The sequence below is a fragment of the Prionailurus bengalensis genome, chromosome C2 (genome assembly GCF_016509475.1).
Source record: "Prionailurus bengalensis isolate Pbe53 chromosome C2, Fcat_Pben_1.1_paternal_pri, whole genome shotgun sequence".
Taxonomy (NCBI): Eukaryota; Metazoa; Chordata; class Mammalia; order Carnivora; family Felidae; genus Prionailurus; species Prionailurus bengalensis.
The window spans coordinates 152,706,114-152,729,121 of record NC_057350.1 but is presented as its reverse complement, the minus strand read 5'-3'; the positions used below and the strand labels follow the sequence as shown (position 1 = coordinate 152,729,121).

The 23,008-nt window shown below is 57.6% G+C and overlaps 1 protein-coding gene across 1 annotated transcript; it reads right to left on the bottom strand.

Annotated features, from left to right (window-relative positions):
* Positions 1 to 12,973: 12,973 nt before the first annotated feature.
* XIRP1 (xin actin binding repeat containing 1) lies at positions 12,974 to 19,906 on the bottom strand. The gene is made up of 3 exons (XM_043595705.1): positions 19,765 to 19,906; positions 13,565 to 16,886; positions 12,974 to 13,149 (listed from the first exon to the last, which is right to left on the bottom strand). The coding sequence occupies exons 2-3, from the start codon at positions 16,883 to 16,885 to the stop codon at positions 13,141 to 13,143; spliced, it is 3,330 nt and encodes a 1,109-aa protein (XP_043451640.1). The 5' UTR covers position 16,886; positions 19,765 to 19,906; the 3' UTR covers positions 12,974 to 13,140.
* Positions 19,907 to 23,008: the final 3,102 nt, after the last annotated feature.

The window sequence follows — 23,008 nt, the reverse complement described above, 5'->3', positions numbered from 1 at the left end:
AGATCCTGCCATGCCCCGCTTGTGTCCTGATGCTCAACCTGGGGCGTTTCTCCGGCCGCAGGACCACGCTCAGCTGGCACACAGGGCAGGCTGGTGGTGCCAGGGAGCCAGTGCCCCAGACGCAGCCCTTAAGCAGAGCGGGCCACGGTGAGGCTCTCTGGGGCGTGTTTTTGCACACAACATCCCAGAGGCCCCAGGGGGACTGAGCCACACTTGCCCGCCGGGGCAAACACTCATCAACACACCCCGTGTCGGTTTCCTTCCCCCACCCCACCTCCCCTTCTCTCCACCTCTCCACTAGGATCACTGGGATCATTCCCAAGTGAAAAACTTCTACTCAAATCTTTGTCTCAGGGCCTGCTTCTGGGGGAAATGGGCCCAAGGCAGTTTTTTTTTTTTTTTCCTCTGAAATATCATCCCTGCTGGCTATGAGATTCATGAACCCCACTTCAGGAAAGTCTTCTCCAGACGATTCTGCTGCTTTTACAAGGGACTGAGCTGGGGCACCTGATGAGCCTCGGGTCGGTCATTCTATGGTCACAGGCAGCCCAATTCCCTGTGTTGGAGGCAGTCCCAGTAAGAGGCCCCGATGTCCTTAGGGGTTGTCTTGGAAGGTCTGACCAGAACTCCTGACCCAGATGTGGCACACAGGGACCTGGAGGGATAAGGGAAAGGGCAGCTGAGGGGCTGGGGCTGGCCGGTCTGCACCTCCACGTCCCCTCCCAGCTTGTTGTCTGCCCCCACCGTTGAAATGGAGGTTCGTCTGAGTCTCTCTTTCCTGGGTCTTTCCTGAAAAAGTCCTCCCCAAATATCACACACACACACACACACACACACACACACTTACTTCTCTCTGGGATCCCAGCTTTGTGGATTTCAAAGACACTATGAGATGGGATTCATGTCCCTAGCACAAGGGAAGAGATTTCTCTCGGCTTTTTTTTTTTTTTTTCCTTAGAGAGGCTTGCAACCTTGTCAACCATTTCCAGAAGAAGAAATTGGATTCTAGCCCAACGTTATAAATAATATGATCATCTATTCCAAATGCCCAACCCAGACAGTGATTTGCCAACCCATCTTCAGAGCAGGCTTGTAAGGGAGTTTGTTTAGGCCATGAACTTACCCTCATGGTCACCCACAGCCCCCAGGATGAGTAGAGGCTGTTGGGGTCGTGGTCCTGGCCTCCTGGCTGTGCCCTGCCCAGTCCCTCACCTCGTTTTCTATGGGACCAACAGGGTGTCATCCAGTGAAGTACAAATGTCCAGGGCCAGCACCTGTAAGAAGAAATTCACTTCTAGAACATTTACTGACCTCTGCAGCAAACAGGGCCCTAGGTTCACTTGGGGAGCAGTGAGGGAGAGGGATCTTAATGAATCCAAAGGATCCCTGTCCTCCTGCAGAGAGCTCATAGGCTAAGAAGTGGGATAATTCACTTACAAGAAACTAGAGTATCCTAAGGGCCACAATAATAACAGTCGCGATGGTTTAAAAACATGCCCATAAATTCTTTCACGCTCTTCTTATCAAAAGGAGGAATCTCATTCCTCTCCCCTTAAATATGGGCCAGCCTTAGTGACTTGCTTCTCATGAATACAATGTGGAAGAAGTGATACTGGGTGATTTCCAAGGTTAAGTTAGAAAAAGTGATAGGGCTGCTCCCTGGCTGTTTCCTGGGACATTCACCCTCGAAACCCAGCCACCGTCTGGTCCGTGAGGAAGCCTGGATTACGTGGAGAAGTCATTGGTGGGTGTTCTGATCAAGAGTCACAGCTAAGGGCCCTGGCAGCCGGCTTACATGGCAGGTGTCTGAGTGAACATGGCTTCCGATGATCCCAGCCTTTACGCTTCTCCAGTTAGGGGTGATCTTTACTAAGTTCTGGCCATATTACAGATTCATGAGCAAAATAAATGTGTATGAAGCCGCTACATGTTGCGGGTGGTTTGTTATGCAGCAATAGAACACTGGAACTATACTAAAGCGTACTGCGTATTTTACTAGAAGCCAAATATTGCGCTAAACGCGTTACAGAATTATAATCGCATTTAATCCTCCAGACGATTCCTTAGGTAGATACCGTGGGATCTCCACACTGTGGCAAACTGAAGCTCAGAGTGATTATGTGACTTGTCTGAGTCATAGAGCTGGTAAGTGGCAGAGACGAGACCGGAGGCAGTAGTGTGCTGGTTAATGTTTGACAATCAGTTGGGGGTGGGGAGGAACCATGATTTGCAGTGTTTGCCAACGTTCATGGTGTAAATTCTCCCACCACGGCTGATTTCAAGCTACTGGCACTGCGCACGAAGCTGGGAAGAGATGGGCACACGCCGGGCAGCAACCTTGACTGGAGGCTGCCGACACCGGGAACCATGTTCTGAGATAACAGAGATTGTAGTGAGCGATGGGCAGGGGAGTCTTCTTGTAGGTAGAGCTGTGGAAAAGTCCATTTGGGCAGTCATGCATGCTGTTTACCAAACTATGTGCCAGGCACTATTCTAGTCACCCCTCCCATAGACACCCCCCCAAGTGCTAGGAGAAGCTTCCTGAAGTTGGCCTGAGGCTCTTCAGGGCTGGTTCCACTGGGACCCTTAACTGGGTCCCTGTCCTCAGGATCTGTGATGGGATTCAGAATCAGTGCCCAATCCTGAAGTAATATCCACTCGGAGCTGATTCTGAACTGGGGCTGGGGGGGGGGGGGGCGGCAGGGGATGCTTCTAATCCCAAGGATTCTGTGCTGTGCCGGGAAGAACTACCTTCTCCAAGCCCAGCTTCAGCAGAGAGAGAATGATGAGGCATCACTCAGTTCCAAGATGACAACATCCAAGCTCGTGTGGTTCCTTCCAAGGCAGGGGATTTATTTATTTATTCGTTTTTTTTTAACATACAAGATTGAAAATACTTAAAGCATGACATGTACAATTATTAAAAAGACACTAGAACGGGAAGGATTAAGTTCTCCTGAAGTCTTGGATTGTGCAGAGCGGGGTTAGGGCAAGTAACTGAGGGGACGACAGCACAAACAGAACACAGTTCAAACACATTTCCGAGGTCACTGCTCCCAAAGGTGGTGGCTGGACTGACAGGGAGGGGATCCTTCCAATAACACCCTCCCAGACACCAGGTCAGTTCTCTTCAAATCCCAAGGCTACCCCAAGACTATCTTCCAGTTTATTGGAAAACTGTGGATCTGCTCTTTCTGTAAAATTATCTCTCTCCTGCCATGAGGGATTCTTTAAAAACATAAAATAAAATTGTATTTTCTTCCCTTTGGTAGAAGCCATACATGTACTTTGTTAAAAATACCCAAAATGGAAGAAAATAAAAAGCTGGGCCTCAGTGTCTCTTGCCTACCTTGGGTCTCTACTAGAGGCACTATTAACAGGGCTTTTTCTTTTTGTCTTTTTCTAGAAGCAGTCCGTGTACATTATTCACACACACACACACACACACACACACCCTCATTCTTCTTGACCCATGGGGAGCATGTCCCAGCTCCTGGACTCTCTCCCTTCCTCTTTCTGGTGACACACTGGTGTCACTTGGCCGGGAGCATGGCCTTCTTGGTTCCCCTGTCTCAATCAATGTAGCTTTGGAGGGTCCTTTCCTGTTCTATTTTCTCTCTCAATCTCCACATATCAGAAGGTTCAGGGGCAGCAACCTTTGTCCCTAAGCAGCCCCTTCTCCAGCCATGGCCTTGCCCAGCGGTGCTCACCACGGACCCCAGGGCCGGGTTCTGTGCTTCCCATTTGCTGCCCCAGACCCTCTCTCCACCCTTCTCCTCCCAGCTCTGCGCCCGGGGAATGAACTGTCTGGCTTTCCGTGGGGTTTGACCACTGGCCAACGCAGACACGAGCTCAGAGGGAGGAGAGTGAGGTCAGGATGTATGTTTTCCGTGTAGCGTTGCCAGGGACTACCTACGCTCCTCCGCCGAAGTTCTCCACTCCTGGCAGGGTGCAGCCTCCAAACGAGTATCCCCAAAATAAATCCCCTTCCTTGGAGGAAATCACATACGCCTGGATACTGTCCCCTCCATTGAACTCTGTCTCCAGGTACCGGCAACCCTCCCCATTTCTCCCTCATACCTACGGATGGTCAAGTCCCCATTGTACCCGTCCAGGGGTCGTACTTTGTCCCGGCGGCTTCCCCTCACTCTGCTACCCTCCTGTAAAGGGCCCTTTTGTTAAACCCTCCTCAGATCTCTCCCTCCAAGGGCTCCAGCTGTTTCCCTCTGGAAACATCTCTGCTACAGATTCCAAGTAACTTCTGGGAGTTCTATCATCCCTGAACTCCTGACCCACACGAGCAGCTCAGGCTATTTATTGATCCCTCCCCGGGCTCACCGAAAGCCTGGCTCCTCCCAGGCTCCCCCGCCCTGCCAAATGGGAACTTCAAGCTTGTAGGTTGCGGGTACGCCTGACTCTCCCAGGCGCGTCTGGTCTCTCAGCAAGCCGTGCAGCCAAAGCCGCCTTCAGAAGTTATCTCTGCCTGCAAGTCCTCAGGACAAGTCAGTCCCTGCGTGTGCCATTCTTACGTTAAAGGTTGCTCCCTTTAAAATTCTGCTCATTGGAGACCCATTTGACAATACATTTCATATGTTGAAAAAAAACAAAAATTAAAAAATAAATAAAGTTCGGCTCATCTAGTCGAGTTGCTCCCCAACCTGGAAGGCCCAGCCGGTGCCCGTGCGCCCCGCCCCCCACCTACACCCCACCCCCCCACCCCCCGCCCCCTCCTCCAACAGCGGGTATCGCTCCTGTTCCCCCACCCGCTCTGATCTCAGGCAGGATCAGCCTTTCTGCTCTTGCTTGCCACCCCGGGATACTGCTGTCTAGCCGGCATTCCTACGCCCGTGGGAGCAGCGAAGCACTCTTTCCCGGGGCACCTCCCCGGGGGTCGGCTGCAGGCCGGCGTGGGACCCGCCGAGCCAGGCGCCCCGCCCACGGCGCCCCGGCTCCGCTCGCTCCCGGGTTTTCTGCGCTTCCTTCCCGCCCCAGCCCCCAAGCTTCTGATTCCTGGAACCGGGCTCGGTGACCTCACGCCGGTGACTTCACATCCGGGACCTTCTGGGAATTCTCCGCAGCACTTTTTCGTACGAAATCTAACGGGGGAGGCGCGAGGGCGGGAGGAAGGGGGCGCGACGGAAGGAGGAGCGCCGAGCTTTGGGGGAAGAAGAGAGGGAACCGCGGAGGCAGCTTCCTTCTTCCGATCAGGGACGGGCGGGGCTGGCAGGGGCGTGTGGCCGAGTCCCCGCCCCCGTCCCCGCGGCCGGCAGGCCGGCAGCCCGGCACCCGCGCGCGCCCTCCCCCGGACGCGGACCCCAGCCCCGATCGCCACTCCCGGGGGCTCCCAGTCTGAGCCTCTGAGTCAGGTCCGCTACAGGCGGGGAGCAGGTACCAAGGAGGGGAGGATGGGGGTGGGGTGGCGATTGACTTGCAGGTGCCAACGGAAGACAGATGCACTAAACCAAAAGGCTACACTCGGGTTTTCCAAACTACAAAACTGCATAAGGTTGAGAGGTCAAAGAGGGACACTCTTGATGGCTTTTCCTTCCTTGAAGAGGTGGCCTCAGAGCTGAGTCCTCCTCCATAAAATAAGTATTTAAAAATAGATTTTACAACCGTGGTGGCATAAAGACGAATCCGGTGATGTTAAGTATTGAGATCATTTCTTCCACTTAAAAATTCCTTTTTACCCTGGGGCGCCTCGGTGGCTCAGTCGGTTAAGCATCCGACTTGGGCTCAGGTCATATGTCACCGTTTGTGGGTTCCAGCCAACCGCCACCACCCCCCCCCCCCCCCATCGGGCTCTGTGCTGGCAGCTCAGAGCCTGGAGCCTGCTAAGGATTCTGTGTCTCCCTCTCTCTGCCCCTAACCCACTCGCAGTCTGTCTCTCTCAAAAATAAGAACATTAGAACATTAGAAAATAAAATAAAAATAAACAAAAGAGAACAAAAAAAAAACGGTCCTTTGTTTCCCATCTGATTTTAGAAGTGAAAACATTTTCACGGGTCCCTAAAAGTTATTGTGGGCCCAGACCCCCTGCCTGCTGTGTCCACTGGGTAAGCTGCCTCTGGCCAAACCAGGGCTGTGTGACACAGCCTGGATGGAATATCAGTGGGGGAGTGGATGGAGAAAGGGTATAAACGCAGGTAGCAGCTGTACACGAAGAGCCTTGAACGACCTTAAGGAATGTGAATTTCATGGGAGATCTGGTGAGGAGTCCGCTCCTCCGCGGACGGCTGATCAGCCCTGATCAGGACGGCAGGGCTGGACTCGAGGACTCGGGTTTGGAGGTGGCAGTGGAGTTGGGTAGGACACCGGGCTGGCTATTCCCGCAGTAGGACATCCAAGTCTTAGCCACAGTGGAGATGGCGGGGCGGGAGAAGAGAGATTCGGGAAGCCAGCAGATTGCTGTTTGGGGGTGGGGCAGGGAGCAGCCTGGGCTGATTCTCATGTAAAAGAAGAAACAAAGAGGAGAAACCGTTCGTGCCTCTGGACTGCAGGAAGATCAGAAGGAAAGTCCTTCACCAATAACAAAGCAGGGAAAATGTGCACACCATCAGAGGCTGGTGGGTGGCTTCAGTGTCACCTCTGGCCCAGATCTCTGCAGTCGCTCCTAGGAGGTGTTCCAGCCCCCTCTCTGTTGCCCCAGGCACCTCTCCAGAGCTCTAGTTCCACTGGGTCAGTTTCCTGCTCCCTGTGGCCCGGAGGACAAACTGCAGTCCTCACCTGGGCATTTCCAGAGTTTACAGTGAGAAAAATCAGATTGAGGTTTCAACACCTTCTCCAGGAGAACATTTCTAGAACTTCATGCGGCTTCCTCAATCTCCAATAACACCCCCCCCCCCCACCACACACACAAAGAAACAAACAACTGTACTTGACTCCCATCTTCCAGTGCAAACTGTTGTGGGCTTCCTCCACAGCAGACCAGGCCAAAATGAAGGACTGGGTCAGGAAATACACTTTCAGGAAGAGGATCTGGGCTCCAGTGACTCCTTGAAAGATAAACCTTCATTTATTCACTCTGGAACATGGATCGGGGAGCTACGAAGTGCTTTTTTTTTTTTTTTTGTACAATTCTGGCAGGCACAGGGGTTGCAACAATAAATGAGAAGTGGTTTGTCATGGAGATGATATTCCAGTGGGGGAAAACTCCATGTGGAAATAGCACCTTCCAAAAATGGCCACAAGTTCTTCTAGAACTTTGCCTCTTCCTCATTAAAAGGCGGTATCTAATACCCCTTGCATTCAGTCTAAGTAGACTTGTGACTCATTTGTAACCAAAAAACGTAGCAGAGTTGATTTCGTGTGATTTGCAAAGCTGGGTCACACAAGGTGATGCAGCTTCTGCCTTGTTAAGTTGGGAAGCATGCCTCTGGAGCCTTGAGATGAAATGTAGAAAGTCCAATTACCCCGAGACTGCCATGCCAGGAGGAAGCCCAGGCCACATGGAGAGGCCACGCATATGTGTTCCGGCTGACATCCCAGCCGATGGCCAGCGTCAACGGCCAGACACGAGTGGATGAGTTTTCAGATGTTTCCAGGCACTCGCTATTAAATTACCCCAGCCTTCGAGTCTTCTCAACTGAGGCCCCATACGTCACGGTACAGACACAAGCCATCTGCACTGTGTTCTGTCCGATTCATGAGTATTACAAAATGGTTGTTTAAACCACTAAGGTTGAGGTGATTTGCTATGCAGAAATAGTATTGAGAACACTGACAGTAAGCAAATGCGTGAGCAAGATAATTTCCTATCGACAGGTCTTCATAAAATAGCATGATAACTTTTTGGAAGACCTCTTTAGATGGCGGGGCAGGGGCAATGGGCAGGAGAGGGATAGATCAAGAAGGCCTTTCTGGAGAAACATCTGAATGCGATCTGAGTGAGAAGGAGCCCAGCCACTAACGAGCTGAAAGAGACTTCAAGGCAGAGGGTGCAGCAAGTGCAAAGGCCCTGAGGCAGGAATCAGTTTTGTAAGGATTCTGTGAAGGTCCAGAAGGCCCATGTAACTAGGGAGCTGTGGGTAAAGAGGAGAGTGGGGGTAACGGAGTTGGGACAGGAAGACAGAGAGGCAGTCATTTTGGTCCTAAAGGCAGAGAAGACTTAGATTTAAGACTGAATGAGCTGGGAAGCCACTGGAGGCTATTTACAGGAAAGCGACTCTATCTGGTAAACTCTCAAGAGTTTTGGCTGCCGGGTGGATGACAGATTGTTAGGACAGACAGGGGGAAGCAAGGAAGACCACTTGGCAGACTACGGCAGTGGCTCGGGAAAGGGGGGGGGAATGAGGTGGCCCAAGGCAGGGTGCTGGCAGCGAAGGGCAGTGACGAGAAGGGAGGAGGCGCCCTGCCCCGCAGGTCGGCCCCGGGTGGGGCCGCGACTTGGGTGAGGACCGGAACCCGCACCCGCCAGGAATCCCGGAGGGAGGCTCCGAGCGAGGGCCGCCCGGGACGGCGCGTCCTGGCGTCCAGCGTCTGCCGCGAGGAGCCGGCCTCTGGCTGCGCGCCTGCCCGGCGTTTCCGGGCAACGGCGGCGGCCGCCTGAACGTCCCGAACCCGGCGGCCTGGGTGACGTCATCATCACCTTGGCGACGGCGGGTGGGAAGACGCCCCCCCCTCCCTCCGCCTGCCCCGCCCCGCTCCGGGGGCGGGCTCTGGGTTGCGCGCGTTCGGCCTCCGGTCCCGCCCCATCTCTAGCCCCGCCCACTCCGGCCAGGAGGAGAGGCGGAGCCTCGGGCTCCGCGGCGGGTGTGGCGGCAGGTGTGCAGGGCTCCGGGCGGGCGAGGCCTCGCCGAGAGGCCGCTACTCTCCTGGGTGTCCGCTGCCGCAGGCGTGCTCACCGCCCACCCGCCCGTCCCTTAGGCTGCCACCTCCAGTCTTTGGGCCCGGCTCCAAAGTCATTAAGGTTATCTCCGTAGAGACGCTTGCCCTTGACCACCCAAGCTAAAGTAACAACCATTCCTCTTCTCGTGGACTGACCTTGTTTTTATTTCCTTCACAATATCTGACATTATCTTCTTCTGATATTATCTCCTTCTAATATATTGTCTTCCCTCTTTAAGCCCAAGTTCCATGAAGTCAGGGAGAAATTCTGCCCTGTTCATCTCTATTCTCAGCATCCTGAATGGAACCTGGCACGAAGTAGGGGCTCAATAAATGTTAGCTGGGCGAATCACTGACTTCACTTCATCATTTCATCTTTGCATCACTTGTTTGACATCTACAGCGTGCCTTCTATGCACTTTTGATAAGCAGCAGTGATACTGAGATGAACAAGACAGACCTCCACCCGGAGCTGAGAAAGATACATTAAAACTAATAGTTCCCAATAACACTACAAATGGACATCTTTGAGTTCCAAGATGCTAGGCAGAGCTCCAAGCCCTGTACACATAATAATTTGCTTCATCTTCACAAGACGAGGTACCGTAATCACACCCACTTTTCAGATGAGAAAAATGAGAACGGTCCTGCCGTAAGCTGCTGTAATCAAGTGAGATTGCACAGAGGGCAGAGGAGAGGGACATGTGGCCAGGAACGCAGAGGGATGTAGCTTTTAGTCCCAAGTGGGTAGATCTGCTATCTTAATTGCTCCCACACACCACTGTCTTCCACGGGACTGGCTCTTTCCGGTTCAGAGCTCTGCTGCCCCAGGGGAACTCACCATATGAGAAGAGCAGGTAATACCGGAGCTGTGACGGGTGTAGAGGGCTGAATCCAGGGCTGGCGGGAGGCTAGGAGCCTACCTGCTCAACTGAAGCAACGTGTGGACAAGTTCCCACATAACCTTGTGGGGGGCAGGATGTAGGGGGAGGCAGGTGGATGGAGGGGCATCCAGGAAATTCAGGAGCTAAACTGATCCCCATCTCTGGATTTTTGTGTGTGCTCTTCCCTCTGCCTAGCGTGCACCTTCCCTGGATTTTCACATATGTGACTCTTTGTTATTTAGATCCCAGGTGAGTTTTTCCCCCTTAGAGAGGTTTACCTTGGCCACGTCCTCTAAGGCAATCACCTGTTATTGTCACATCACCATATTTTAAGACTCCTCCCCTAGAGTGGGAGAGTGGCCTAGTCAGGTGCATTGCCCTTACTCCTGATCGGGTTTTTCCTGTCTATTCATGGTCTCTCTGTCTTCCCATTCTACAGGGTCAGTTCCCTACGAGCATGACCCCATGAGACCTCACCTGAGTGCAACAGGTGCCCGGTACTTTTTGAAACAGTGCAAAGGGCCCTGCACTAAGTCATTCTGGTTTTCAATGGCCAATCTCCAGGCACTCCCCTTCCCAGGAGCCCCTGCTCTGCACACAGCACCTGGTCTGAGCAGGGGAGAGGGCCCAGTCATCTTGGCCGCTAGAGTTCTCCTGCGGTAAGACCCTCCCTCCTTCCCAGGCCTGACCGGGCTGCTTTCCCACTCTGGAGCAGGATTCTGGTCAGATTCCACTCGAGGATGATGTCCGAGAAAGACCAGAGGTAGAGGGGAAGCAGTGTATGTATGGGCTGGGGAAGGGGGGAGGGGAGCCAGTGTGCGGGGCCTCTGTTTCCCAGCCAAGATGGTGGAAGAAGGGGTGGCTTTTCAGAGCCTTCCAACCCTGCTATTGCCAGGCAAATGGGGCATGCGGAGGTCGTGGCTGTTCCCCCCCCCCCCCCCCATGGCGGGAACCCAGACTCCGGAGCAGACGCGCAAACCGTCAGATGGACGCACGCAGGCGACAGAATAAAACTTGTGTTTATTCCGACTGTATCGTTTCCATCTGGGGTACAGAGTGAAGGGTGGTGGGGGCAGAGAGGCAGTACATTTGGTTTTACGGACGCGGCTGACTGCTGAGCCTCTTGTGTGTGATCTTTGGGCGGCCGGGATGAGCCGCTGAATGAGGGAGATAGTGACGAGAGGGCTGCGACAGGGCCCTTCTGGAGCCCTCAGGCCAATCCTGAACAGCAACCGGTCCTGTTGCCCAGCTGGCCCTGTCTTCTCCAAGAATCAAGGAGCAGAGGGCTGAGAACATTTTGGCTCATAATAAAAGAAAGAACGGCCGAGGGGGGAGGATCACTCAGGGGCTCAGCGTCAGGCCTGCGGACTCATGCGGACGGGCGGGCCTGTGGGAGAAACAGGTGCGTCTGTCCACGTTCCGTCCTCCAGAAGCAGCGACCGGCCCCCGTGCCACTCCCATGTCCGTGCCACTTGGCGGGCCTCTTCCCAACCTTTCTTCCCTTTGCAAGAATTGGGCCTACTGATGGAGCTGAGGAAACGGGAACCTCCCACAGGTCTCCGAAGATGCCCTTTCTTCTCGGTCCTGCCTCAGGTATGCAAGGAGGTTGGCACCCGCCTCGGTCCTGGGGCCCCGGAGGGAAGCCCCCCAGTGCGGGTCGGAGGCTATGGTGGCGGCTCAGGGGCTCACTGGGCTTCGGCCTGGGAGTGGCCGCACGGAGCACGCACCCTGCCAGCCTCTGCCAGGCCCCCGCTGAGCCTGGCTGGGCTGTGCAGAAACTGCCGGAGCAAGGGGGAAGCGTGGAGCTCGAGGTGGGGTCCTGGGGCCCTGGGCAGCTCTGCCTCCTCCGTGACCCCGGTGGAGGGCTGGAGGGCTGGGGTCCTGCACTGGTCCACCCCTTCGTACTGCTGGGTAGTCGTTCTTGTGGCTCCATAGCACTGGGGGCCGCCCGGTCCAGTCTGCAGCTCCAGAATGCTTCTCTGCCCAGCGGGCAGGGGGCTTCTTCCTAAGGAGGCAGGGGCGGGCTCCGGCTGCCCAGAGCACGGGGTGACCTCCTTCTTTCCAGCCTTGTCTTGGAAACCCTTCTGGTGGAGCTGGGCCTGGCCCACATCCTGTGCCAGGTGAGTGCCCCTGGGGCTGGGAGCCTCTGGAAGCTTCCTTGTGGCTGCTGACTCAATGGAGATGAAGGTCGGGGAGCAAGATGAATCTTGGCTGGAAGGGCTGGAAGGAAAGACCCCAGGGAGGCCCGAGCCTTCTCTCAATGTCTCTGGCCTCCTGGTGGAAGGAACCATTGGGGCTGATTGACCCCCGGCCTCTGCGTGATTTCTGACCTTGGCCTGACTCTGGACCTCAGAGTCCAGAGCATCAGGGTTTGGGCATGCATCCTGGGTTTGGTTCTTGACTGCAGTCTGCCCTCTGACCTCCCGGCCTGAGCAGTTAGGTCCGTCTTTCCTCCTGTCCGTGTTACCGATCTTGCGGGCACCGTGGTCCTTCAGGGGTCCTTGGGACTGGCCCTTGGTGTTTGTCTCAGGCTGGAGGCCAGTCATGGAGCTCAGGGCCTTGTGTATAGCCTCCTCAATGTCCAGCAGCCTGGCCAGGGTCTGTTCCCTCAGCCGGGCCACCTCTGTGCCGACCTTTGTCAGTTCCCCAAAGGCCTGCACCACTGAGGCCTCCGGCTTTTGGGGGGCAGCACGAGCCTGAGGAGCCACTCCCAGCTGGGGCATAGTGTCAAAGAGCCTCCTCAGTGCCCGCACATCCACACTGCTTGCCGCCTCCTTCTCCAGGGCTTGCACCTGGCTCAGGAGACCCTGGAGCTCTTGCTGGCTTCCCGGCAGAAGCCCCGCGTTCTCAGAGGCCCCTTGCTGGGAATCTGCCTCGGGCCTCTCTCCTGGGGGGCTGGGACCTTGCAGTGGTGAGGTGGGGTGACCGTGGAGAGCTGAGAGCTTGTGGGGCTCAGCGCTCTGGGCGTTGCTGCCTGCAGCCTGGCTCTTGGTGGATCTGGAAGCCGTGGCGCCGGGGCCATGTTGGGGGCTGGGCCGGCTCTGTTCTCTGGAGCATCCAGCCGGAGGCGTGCATGCCTGGCTGGCAGTGGTGGGGACGTGGGCTGGCCCGCCGGTGGCTGCGTCTCTCTCACCTGGCTTGTAGTCTCCTTGCCTGGCTTCTCTGGAGGAGCCGGGAGACAGAGCTGAGGGCTTGGGCAGCCACTGGGGAGGGGGGATCTGGCTTAGGTGTGCGGGTTTGGGAGGCAGCTGAGGTTTCTTCCTCGGGGGCATTTTGGGCTCCGGGTTTGGGGTCTTTGTCTGTGCGTCCCCAGGGCTTCTCTGGCTGGCAGGGCTGCTGTGGGAGTGGAGAAGGGGGGCCCTCAGGGCCTCGGAGTCCTGCTGGATACAGTCCTCATCGCGGCGGGCTTGGGCTGCAAAGTCGGGTCCTGTCACAGCAGCTGAGAGAAGAGGAGGAGGAGGAACAGAGGCATTATGGGAGTGCAGGCTGGCACCTGCAGGCCGAGGCCCAGAGGCCAGAGTGTGGTGGGCTGAAGAGGCAACCTTTGCAGCTTGGAGGCCTCCTGGGCCGACTCTTGCCATCGCCTTCTCTGGAGATCCCCAGGCCGTCTGTGTGCAGCCCCCAGGCTCCTCCCACCCAGGCCCCCGACTCAGCCTTGGCCCTTCCTGGAGTGGGCTTGGAGCCTGGGCCGAGGGGGCAGCGTCCCCGCCCCTCTGTGGGAGCTCTCTTTCGGAAGGCTGGACACCCCTTGATGGGTCAAAGGTCCTCACGGGGTGAGCAGTGTAGACGCCATCCTGAATAGTCACCCACCCCCCCGGCAGCCCTCCGGGCAGTGCTTCCTGTTCCCCACTGACCTTTCTGGGGGCTGCTGGGATCCTGGGGTCACCTCCAGCCATAGGCCCAGCGTTGCTCTGGGCAGCCACGGTGGCCGCAGCCGATGCCTGCCGCTGACCATCCTGACAGGGTGCGGAGGTGGCTCCAGGGGTGGAGGCTTGCTTGTGCTTGCTCAGGACGTGCTGGTGCAGGCTTTGGGCCTCGGCGGTGGCCACCCGCAGATTTTGCATGGCGGCCCGGAGGTCCGGGGCCCCAGGCCCCAGGGGCCTAGCTGTGGTTCCTTCCGACTCTCCCGCAGCTGCTATCCCTTTGTGTCCGGTGTGGCTATCTTCCCGCTTCCCTTCCCCAGCCAGAGGCACCGCCTTCCCCGGGCCTCTCAGATGCCCCATTGCCATGCTGGGGTCCAGAGGGGGCACATGGATGATGTTCTCAGCTGGGGGCAGCTTCTGGGCCCCCTCGCTGGTGGGCACGGAACCTGGATCAGCTGGTGGTTCCCACCGCAGACTGTGCAGGCCGCTTAGGTCTCCTTTGTCGATGCAGCTGGCCAGCAGCTGCACGCTGCCCCTCTCAGGGGCCCTGCCGGTCAGCCGGGGCTGCAGGGAGTAGGCGGTCAGCGAGACCAGCCCCTGCTCAGTCTCCTGCATCACCAGCCCGGTCCTCGTGACTGAGGCCCCCAGGCCACAAGCCAGCAGCTGCTGGAACTCGGGATCCACGTCTTCGACATCCCCGCTGCCGCCCGGAGCTGGCAGCCTCAGTGGCTTCAGATGGAGCCGGCCCGCCGGGTCCTCCTGAACGAGCAGCCCCCGCTGGTCCACATCTGGCCGGCGCAGCACCTGGCGCACAATCCTGGGAAGCTCGCCAGACACCAGCTCCTCCTTCCGGACGTGGGGTGCCCCCTGCCCTGGGCCTGGGAGCACGTACCTGGCCAGGCAGAGCTCCCCTGGCCCCCGGGCCTCCATGAGGATGCCTCCATGGTGCAGGATGCCAGGCACAGTGTGCAAAGCCTTCAGGGTGCCCTCAGCCGCAGTCTCCTGCCTCTCCAGCGCCTTGTTGCCTGAGGGGCCCGTGGGCTGCTCCTCCTGGAGGTTGCCCCCTCGGACGCTCTCGGCCGCCAGGGAGCCCATGGGACAGTTCTCAAAGAGCCAGGTGAACTTGTGCACAGAGCCCACAGGGATGGGCTCGGGGAGTACTCTGGGCCCCTGGTCTTCCCCCTTGCCTGCCTCCAGGGCCTGGAAGACCTCCTTCTGCCGAGACACTTGCCCCGAAGGGATCTCCACGCGGCTGCAGTAGCGCACAGGCCCTCTTCCACAGGGACGGCCCGAGGCCCGCAGAGGCTCCGTTTCAAAGACATGCCCGTCTGTCTGTCCGGCCCCAGCCTGCATCTGGCTGACCTGCAGGTGCCGCTCCCTGGAGCCTTCTGGCCTGTCCAGGGGTTGGGGTGCAAACATCCAGGTGCAGGACCGAGCCTCGGCCTCCGTTGTGGGGTCTGTGACCTCTGACCCCTGCTTCTCTGCCAACTCACTCATCGGGCAGGTCTCAAACAACCACCGGATGGTCCGCACATCACCTTTTGGGAGTGCCTCAGGCTGGGGACCTGCCTGACTCTTTCCTCCTTCTTCCTGGCGTTCTTCCCGTTCCCGCTGGTGGATGACCTCCAGGGGCTGGGTCTCAAAGAGCCACCGGGCCGTGCCTACATCTCCGGCCACCACTTCCTGCCGGGTGATACCCCGCACCACGTCCACGGTACTGGGGCTTCTGCCCAGCTGGTCCAGGGGCTGTGTCTCAAACATCCACCTGTAGCCCTGCACGTCGCCTCCAACTATCTGCTCTCTGCTGACAGAGGTCAGGGCATGGAGGTGGCCTTTGCCATCCTGCATGGCGTACACCGGGGACCCTATGTCCTGGGACTGCCCAGCAGAATCCATTCCTTCGGCTCTGCTCACATCCCTATGGGCCGAAGGCTCACCTTGCCCAATGCTGTCCAGGGGAAGGGTCTCAAAAAGGTTCTTGAAGGCCTTCACGTCCCCCTTCACCCCATCCCTCTGGGGAGCACTCTGAGAGAGGGACAGAGCTGAGGAGCCATCACTGCATAGATGCTCAGACGTGAGCCCCTCCTGCTCCCGGGAACCCACGCGCTGCAGGTGACCCACTTGGACCTTGTCTCTAGGAGTGTCCAGGGGCTTCATCTCAAATAGCCACAGGGTAGAGCGGACATCGCCAGGGACTACTTCCTCTTTGGGTGGGGGCCGTGCCCCAGACTCCTCGTCCCCCTTGAGAGTGTCTAATGCTCGGGTCTCAAACAAATGCTTCTGTTGCTGGACGTCTGGACCAGGAGGCATGAGGTCTGGGGATGCCTGGAAGTCTTTCTCGTCCACCAAGATCTCCCGAATGGCGTCCAGGGGTTGTGTCTCAAAGATCCAGCGGGTTGCGCTGACGTCAGGCCGGGCCCCCTCCTCTAGGGAGATCCCCCGGATTACCCGCACCTGGCTGGGGTCCCTGTTGATGGCGTCCAGAGGCTGCGTTTCGAAGAGCCAGCGGGCAGACCTCACCGCGTTGCTTTGGATCTCCTCCCGGCACGCAGCCTTGACCTCGTGGATGGCACCCTCTGCGTCCTGGATGGCACACAGTGGCTCTGTCTGGAACAGCTTCACTGTCTTTTTCACATCGCCCTTCAGCTCCTGGATCTCTGAGCGCAGCTCCAGGGGGCTCTGCTCCTGGATGGAGGGGCGGGAGCCCAGGCGGTCCAGCGGCCGCGTCTCAAAGAGCATCCTGGTACCCCGGACATCCCCGCTGGCTTCCGGCTCCCTCACCGGGGCCTCCAGCGCCTCGGCCTGGCCGGTCAGCTCATCCAGCGGCTTTGTCTCAAACAGCCGGCGGGCTGCACGAACGTCCCCTCCGGATGGCGGGGGTCCTGCAGGCTCCTGGTCTGTGCTGTTGGCAAAGGAGCCTTCCTCAAATTTGCGGGAGGTACCCTGGACGTCCCCGCCCGACACGGGCTCCCTGGCCGGCGGCCTCTCGCGGTCCCCGATGGCATCCAGCCGCCAGTTCTCGAAGATCCAGCGCATACACTGGACATCGCCCTCGGTGGGCTCCTCAGAGTCCAGGACCTCGGCCAGGTCCTCGGCCACAGCCTCGGCCAGATTCTTGCGGAGCTCGGGGTGGATGTGCCTGTACAGGCGGCGGAGCTCGCTGGCTTGCCTCTGCTGGTGGAACTTGGAGGACTCCTTGGGGGGCGGTGGCGGCAGACCCTCCAGGCCTGGGGGTGCGGGGAGGGGCAGGTCTTCTGCAGCTGCCGTCGGAGTGGCCGGCGTGGGGGCTGCCTGCGTCTGGGCTTTGACCATCCTTCGGAGGAGAAGGGGCAGAGATGAGGAAAGGGCCGGGAGCTGGGAGAAGTCACAGTGGGCGGGGCCAAGGGGCAGAGCAGTCCTGCGTCGACCCGTGTTTAGGGACCCCCCCCCCCTCCTCTCCAGACCTCACCGGGGTATCGCCCCACCCCCTGCACGGCTGGTGTGTGACAAGGCTTGAACTTCGGGCAAAGCTTCTGCTTTCCCAGAATTACCCGGGGTTGCTAGGAAGCAGGCGGGGCCCTAGTGGCCATGAAACTCTTGTCCTGTAGCCCTGTAAGGGATGCAAACTGGACACGCCCCCTCCTCGCCTTCCTTTACCCTAGTCCGGTTTTCCCGCGTGAGCTGCCCGGTGAATCCTGACCTACAGGGTCCCAGTCCGGGAGAGGCAGGCAGGTCCCTAAACTGGGGACTCCTTTCCAGGGAGAAGAAATTCCCTTTCACAACACCAGAGGGCGCAGTCGCCACTCTCACGGGAGCCCTGCCCCGCCTTTAACCTCTTGGCTCTCCATTCACTCTCCGGCCCTTCCAGGCCCCACCTGGGGCCTGGGGCCTGTGCTACAGCAGAAGCGGCCGGGGGGGGCCTCTGTGAGGCGCAGGTGTTCACCAGATACCTCACGGTTCCGCAGGGCCAGATCCTGAATCCCAGGTAAGGGCTTTGTGTGCCATACCCCGAGACTCAGAAGGTCTGAGCTTAGGGGGACCTCAATCTCGAGGGTCTTCTAGCCCAGCCACTCACAATTAAAGACGAGGAAACTGAGGCATAGAGACAGTCAGAGCTTTGCTAATGAGTTCGGTGCTCCTAGACCCTTTTGGGGGCCTAGCTCCCAAGAAATAGGAGGGGAGGGGGCGCGAAGCTGTCTTCCTGGCTGTGGTCCCTCTGTTCCCCCACAGGCACCCCTAGGAGAGCATGGGGGTGACACCCACAGGGAGGGAGGGCAGCGGACTGAGGGCTCACTGCAGAGACAGCCTGCCCTTGCTCACGCAGACTCTTCCCCAGCTGCACACAGCCGGCCCCAAACCCCTGAACTTCTCTTTCTCCTCCTTTCACATCAGTCAGCTTCCCCCCGGCACTGCTCCCCCTAGCGCCCCCCCCCCCCCCCCGACGGCCTCCCACCCCTCCAGCCCTTCTCTGGTCTCTGTCCTCTGTGTGTCTTATCTGTCTCGTGACAGGTGTACTGACAGTCCTCAGAGGCCAGTAGGGAAAGAATGAGAAGCACGTCCCCCCTCCCGCTGCCCCTGACCCACGGCTCAGCTCCGTGCTCGTGCTAAATATAGCGGAGGTCCTGGCCTCGGCGCGGCCCTGGGCTCTGGCGGGAGGCTCAGGCTCGCCCCTGGGCCCCTGGGCTCCGTCACCCACCTCATCTTCTCTGCCCGGGGCTCCCTGATCCTGCCCCCTCCTCCTGAGCTGATATCAGGCCCCTGGCCTGCAGGATGACCAGGGCTGGGGCCTGGGGGTGGGGGGAGGGGCAAGGACACAGGCAGCGGGTGGGGGGCAGGACATCCTCTTCGTGGCTGCCTCAGAAGACGTGGTGGCCTGAGACCTGCCTGTCACCCTCCTTCTGAGGTAGCCATCCGGCATGCCCGCCAGACATCAGAGCCCCGAGGAGGGACACGTCGAACAAAACCTGTAGCCTGAGTCTCAGGGCACGCTCCGGGTGGTTCCTTTTGTTTCTGAGTTCTGATGGGAAAAAAGGCCACCCATGCTTCCCTGTCCTGTCACTACCAGTGCGGCCTGAGCAGATGGCACGTATAGGTCACCAATTCCGCCCCACCGCCGACCCCAGGAATCTGCAGAATCTCTGCTATGGTTACAAATTGTTAGAATCATCAGTCCAGGGATGTCAGAAGTAAGGACACTCAGAGGTCAAGGAACCTAACCCCCTCATTGTTTAGGTGGGGAAACTGAGGCCCAAAGACAGGAAGGAGCTGTTCCAAGGGGCTCCATAAGGCAAGCTCTGAAGCAGGTTTTCTGACCCCTGGCCCTTTCACCCCTGCCCCTGCCTGGACTGAAACTCGTGGGGCTTAAGTTTCTAAAGGGCAGGGACAGGCATGGGGTGTGGATGGAATCAGAACCGGACTATCAGACTTAGGGTCAGACCTGAACCCCAGAGCCTGGCCTCCTAGGGCTGGGCCAGCCTCTCAGGGTGACCCCACCTTTTCTCTCAGGTCTACTTGTCCTTGACTCGGCTGCCTCCACAGGCCTCAATATCTGGGAAGACTCAGATTTGGTCTCCCCCCCTTGTGTCCCCAGATCTGCCCCAAGGGCTTTCCTACTGGGCAAGACCATGGCCTGGGGCAAAGTCGGCCTCCCACCCCAGGCTTTAGGCCATGATATGTGGGGAGCTGGGCTCAGGCCAGCCCTGGGAAGATATTCTGGTGCCAGATATGCCAAGACTTTCGTCCACAACAGCTGGGCATGGGGTTCGTCCTCACTGGGCGGAATTGGGCCCACTTCCTACCCTCCAGCCCCCGTGTCCTCTCACCTCTCTTGGGTCCCTCCTTCCTCCAGACTTTGGGCCTGCCTGGGGCTCCCCTGAGAGGAAACCCTGAAGCCTGAGGAGCTCCATACCTGTGTTTTAAAAATCGCAACTCCAGGCCACCTCCTCCTGAAAGCCTTTCTGGATTATGCCAGACTGGTAAGAACCTGTCTCTTCTGTGGGACTCAGGCCTGTGGCAGCCACTCTGAGACGGGCCATGGGGCTCATGCTAATTCTCCTTTAATTTCCTCATGGAATCTTTATATCAGGAAACCCCCCCCCCCCAATTCACCTACGACCTCCTTCCTCTGCCCAGAGCTACCCCTGATATACATTACCCTGAGAGCCATCCCAGAGGGGACCAGCCTGCCATGGAAAGACAGGGAAAAGACTCACCTGAAGATCCCACTTGGCTGAGGGGGTGCTTGGGGGTCTGTCTTTCCCGTCCGGCTTCTTGTTCACGGCCGGTCCTGTTCTGCTGGCCTCGTTCGATGCCGTCTCACTGCCCTGGCTCGGGTCTCTGTCCTCTGCCAGCCCTAGCCGCTGCCTTTATCTTGCTGGCGATGGGGTGGGCCAGGTGGGGGCGGGGGCGGGGGGGGGAGAGGCTAAGTTCAGAGTATGAAGTGGCTTAGTTATTTTTAGGGCTTGTGGAAGTTCCCCTTCCATCCCAGGGAATCAGTTACATGTCCTTTCTGCTGGGAGGGGAAGAAGAGTAGGGACAGCTTCATTCATTCAAATTGCATCTGAGGCCTGGGGTCAGTGACTCAGCTCTGGGGTGGGGTGCAGGTGTCCCAGGCTATTTTGAGGGAATGAATAAAGAGGGGCATCTGACACCTGGACGGCCCCTAATCCCATGTGCTGCCCCCCCCACCCCTGCTCCACACTGGCCTCTGACCATTGCTGATGCGTGTGTGTCCACTGTGTAGGGGACTGGAGGCCTCCTGCGGGCAGGCCTGTGCCCTCTCCTCCTCTGCTCCTGGCCTGGACACTTCTAAGGGTCAGCCCAGCTCTCCTTCTCCCCCATTCCCTCGGTGCCAAGGATCTCCTCTCTCTTCTCCTTCCTCTTCCTGCCCCACAGCACCCGTCTACACAGTCCGGAGTGCAGCTGGATTGGGGGAAAGACATCTGAATTTCCAGGCTTCGACTCTTCCCTAGGTCCCTGAATTATCAAAGAATTCCGCGGGATGGTTCTGTGGTTTTCATAGCAGATTATCTGGGTCCTTGTTTACTTTTGGGCTCTTCCCTCTGACTCAGGGCCCAGACTTTCTGGGAACGGAGGGGAAAGGGAGGGGTGGCACGCGGCGAGCTGACTGTGGGGTTATTTCTGACCCTGGAGTCATCAGCTTCCCAGTCACAGACAGACTGGAGCGGGGTGAGGGGGTGGGATGGGGGGGCGGGTGTCATGCCTCCCTCTTCTTGGCCTTCCAGAACCCAAGGTGCTTAGCAGGCTCCGGAGATCCTGACATTGAGACCAGGAAGGTGAGGGGTGTCAGGGGGACCATCCAGAGCACACATGAAGGAAGCCTTTTGCCCAGGCTCTGGGTCTAAGGCCGTGCAGGTGCATTCTGTTACCTGGCAGAAGAGGTCTTCCTTCTGACATCCTGGATGCCCTCTGGTGCCAGGGAGCGATCCAGGCACTGCTCACTTTTTCCACTGAGTCAGCGTGAGTCATGCTGCACTAACCTGGGGGCGGAGAGGGGGGCATCTGGGGACCCCTTCTCTTACATTCACTCCCTCTTTTGGCTTCCCCTGTCCTTTTCTACCCCTCTGCCTGCCCCCCAGGCTTTTCCTGAGCCTCTGGTTTGTTCTTATCTAATACGCCGTGCTTTTCAATGTAGTCACCACTGGCCATAGGGGATTCTTACTTACGTTTAAATGGAGGGAAATGAAGTAAACTTCAAAATCCAGTTACTCCATCACACGAGCCACATTTTGAGTGCTCCGTAGAAACACACTGGACACATCCTTGTGGAAAGTTCTTTTGCACTGCTACTGACACTGAAAATCTCATAACAGGGCGTGTTTCCCTCTTTGCCTTGGCTGTGAGGAAGCTCCGAGCTACATCCATAGTCTAGCAAGGAGACTTTGTGCGCTGCGTCCTGCGTAATGAGGGTCTGTCTCTGAGAGGTTCCCAGGATAAAGGACTTTCAGTTTTATTTTATTTACTTTTTAAAAAAATGTTTCTGTATTTTTGAGAGAGAGAGAGAGTGTGCACACAAGGGGGGAAGGGCAGAGAGAGGGGGGACAGAGGATCTGAAGCAGGCTCTGTGCTGACAGCAGACAGCCCGATGCAGGGCTCAACTTCACGAACCACAAGATCATGAGCTGAGTTGAAGGCAGACGCTTACCCGACTGAGCCACCCAGGCTCCCCAAGAACTTTCAGTTTTAAAGCTGGGAGCCTCCTAGAACACCATCACAAGCTGGTCACCCTATGTGTAATGATCCCACAGCGCCACATCATCAAGGTGTCAGTTACAAGGCCATCAAGGCACGTTTTATCAGAGCATCTTTGGTGGCCACACTGCACGGCTTCCTGAAACCATCCTGGGAATGAGGCTGGAAATAAATAAATACACGGAGGTTGAATGTCTGTGTTGATTAATTGATCTTCGTCACAAGGGGGAGGGGCCTCGCGGGGAGGGTGGAGAGGGCAGGCTGTTGTTTTCAGGGGCCAGTCCCTCCTTCCGGCCACCCCCCCCCCCCCCCCCGCTGCTCCTCCGTCAGCCCCTCCCTCCAAGCGGGATTGGCCGGAAGTTCATGGTCTCCCTGCAGAGCTGGCACGCGGTGGCAGAGCTCAGATGAGCGGCTGGTGGCAGACTTGGGGCAAGTTTCAGGAGGGGCGGCGTCCAGGAATGATTACAAGGCAGACTGCCTGAGTTTGAATCCTGCCCGTGACACCCACCAGCTGTGTGACCTTGGCGAGTTACTTGCTCCTTCTGTTCCTCAGCGTCGTCATTTACAAGGTGGGGATAATCATCGTGCAGGCCTCGAAGCGTTGCTGTAAAGAATATACACATTTCTCTCTCTCACGCACACACACACACACACACAGTGCATTTAGAGCAGTGCCTGGCACACTAGAAACTCAGTAAATGAGTAAGCTCATTAAGCTTCCCCCTGGATCTCTGTCACCCCATCTTCTCCGCATCTCAGATCCCAGTGTGTCCTCCCTGTCTGAAGACAAGTGCCCTTCCAGGCACCGGCTGGCGGCCGTGGCCTCCCTCTAGCTGGGAAGCACGCAGAGGTGCGAGGGACGGCTCCGAGCAGCCCAGGCTGGCTGTTCCAGACCTTCAGGAGACAGGTCCGCTCAGCCTCTTGATAAAACCGTCAGAACCCAGAATGGGGGTTTTCTGCTCTGGGGTCAGCCCCAAGGGAGGGCCGACTTGAGGGGCGAGTGGCCACCCCCCTACCCTAGGAATGCGGCTACCGCGTGAGAGGCAGCGGAGCGTGGTCTGGGGAGCGTGGGATCTGGTGTCACACAGCTGGGATCAAATCGCCAGCTTGTCGCTTCCTATTTATGTGACCTCTGAACGGTCTCTCGGTTCTCTGCACCCTAGCGTCTTAGTTCGGGATCTTCGTTCCGGACCATTCCCAGGACGCCGCAGCTCGTTGGCCGTGGAACCTGTCATGGGACCCACA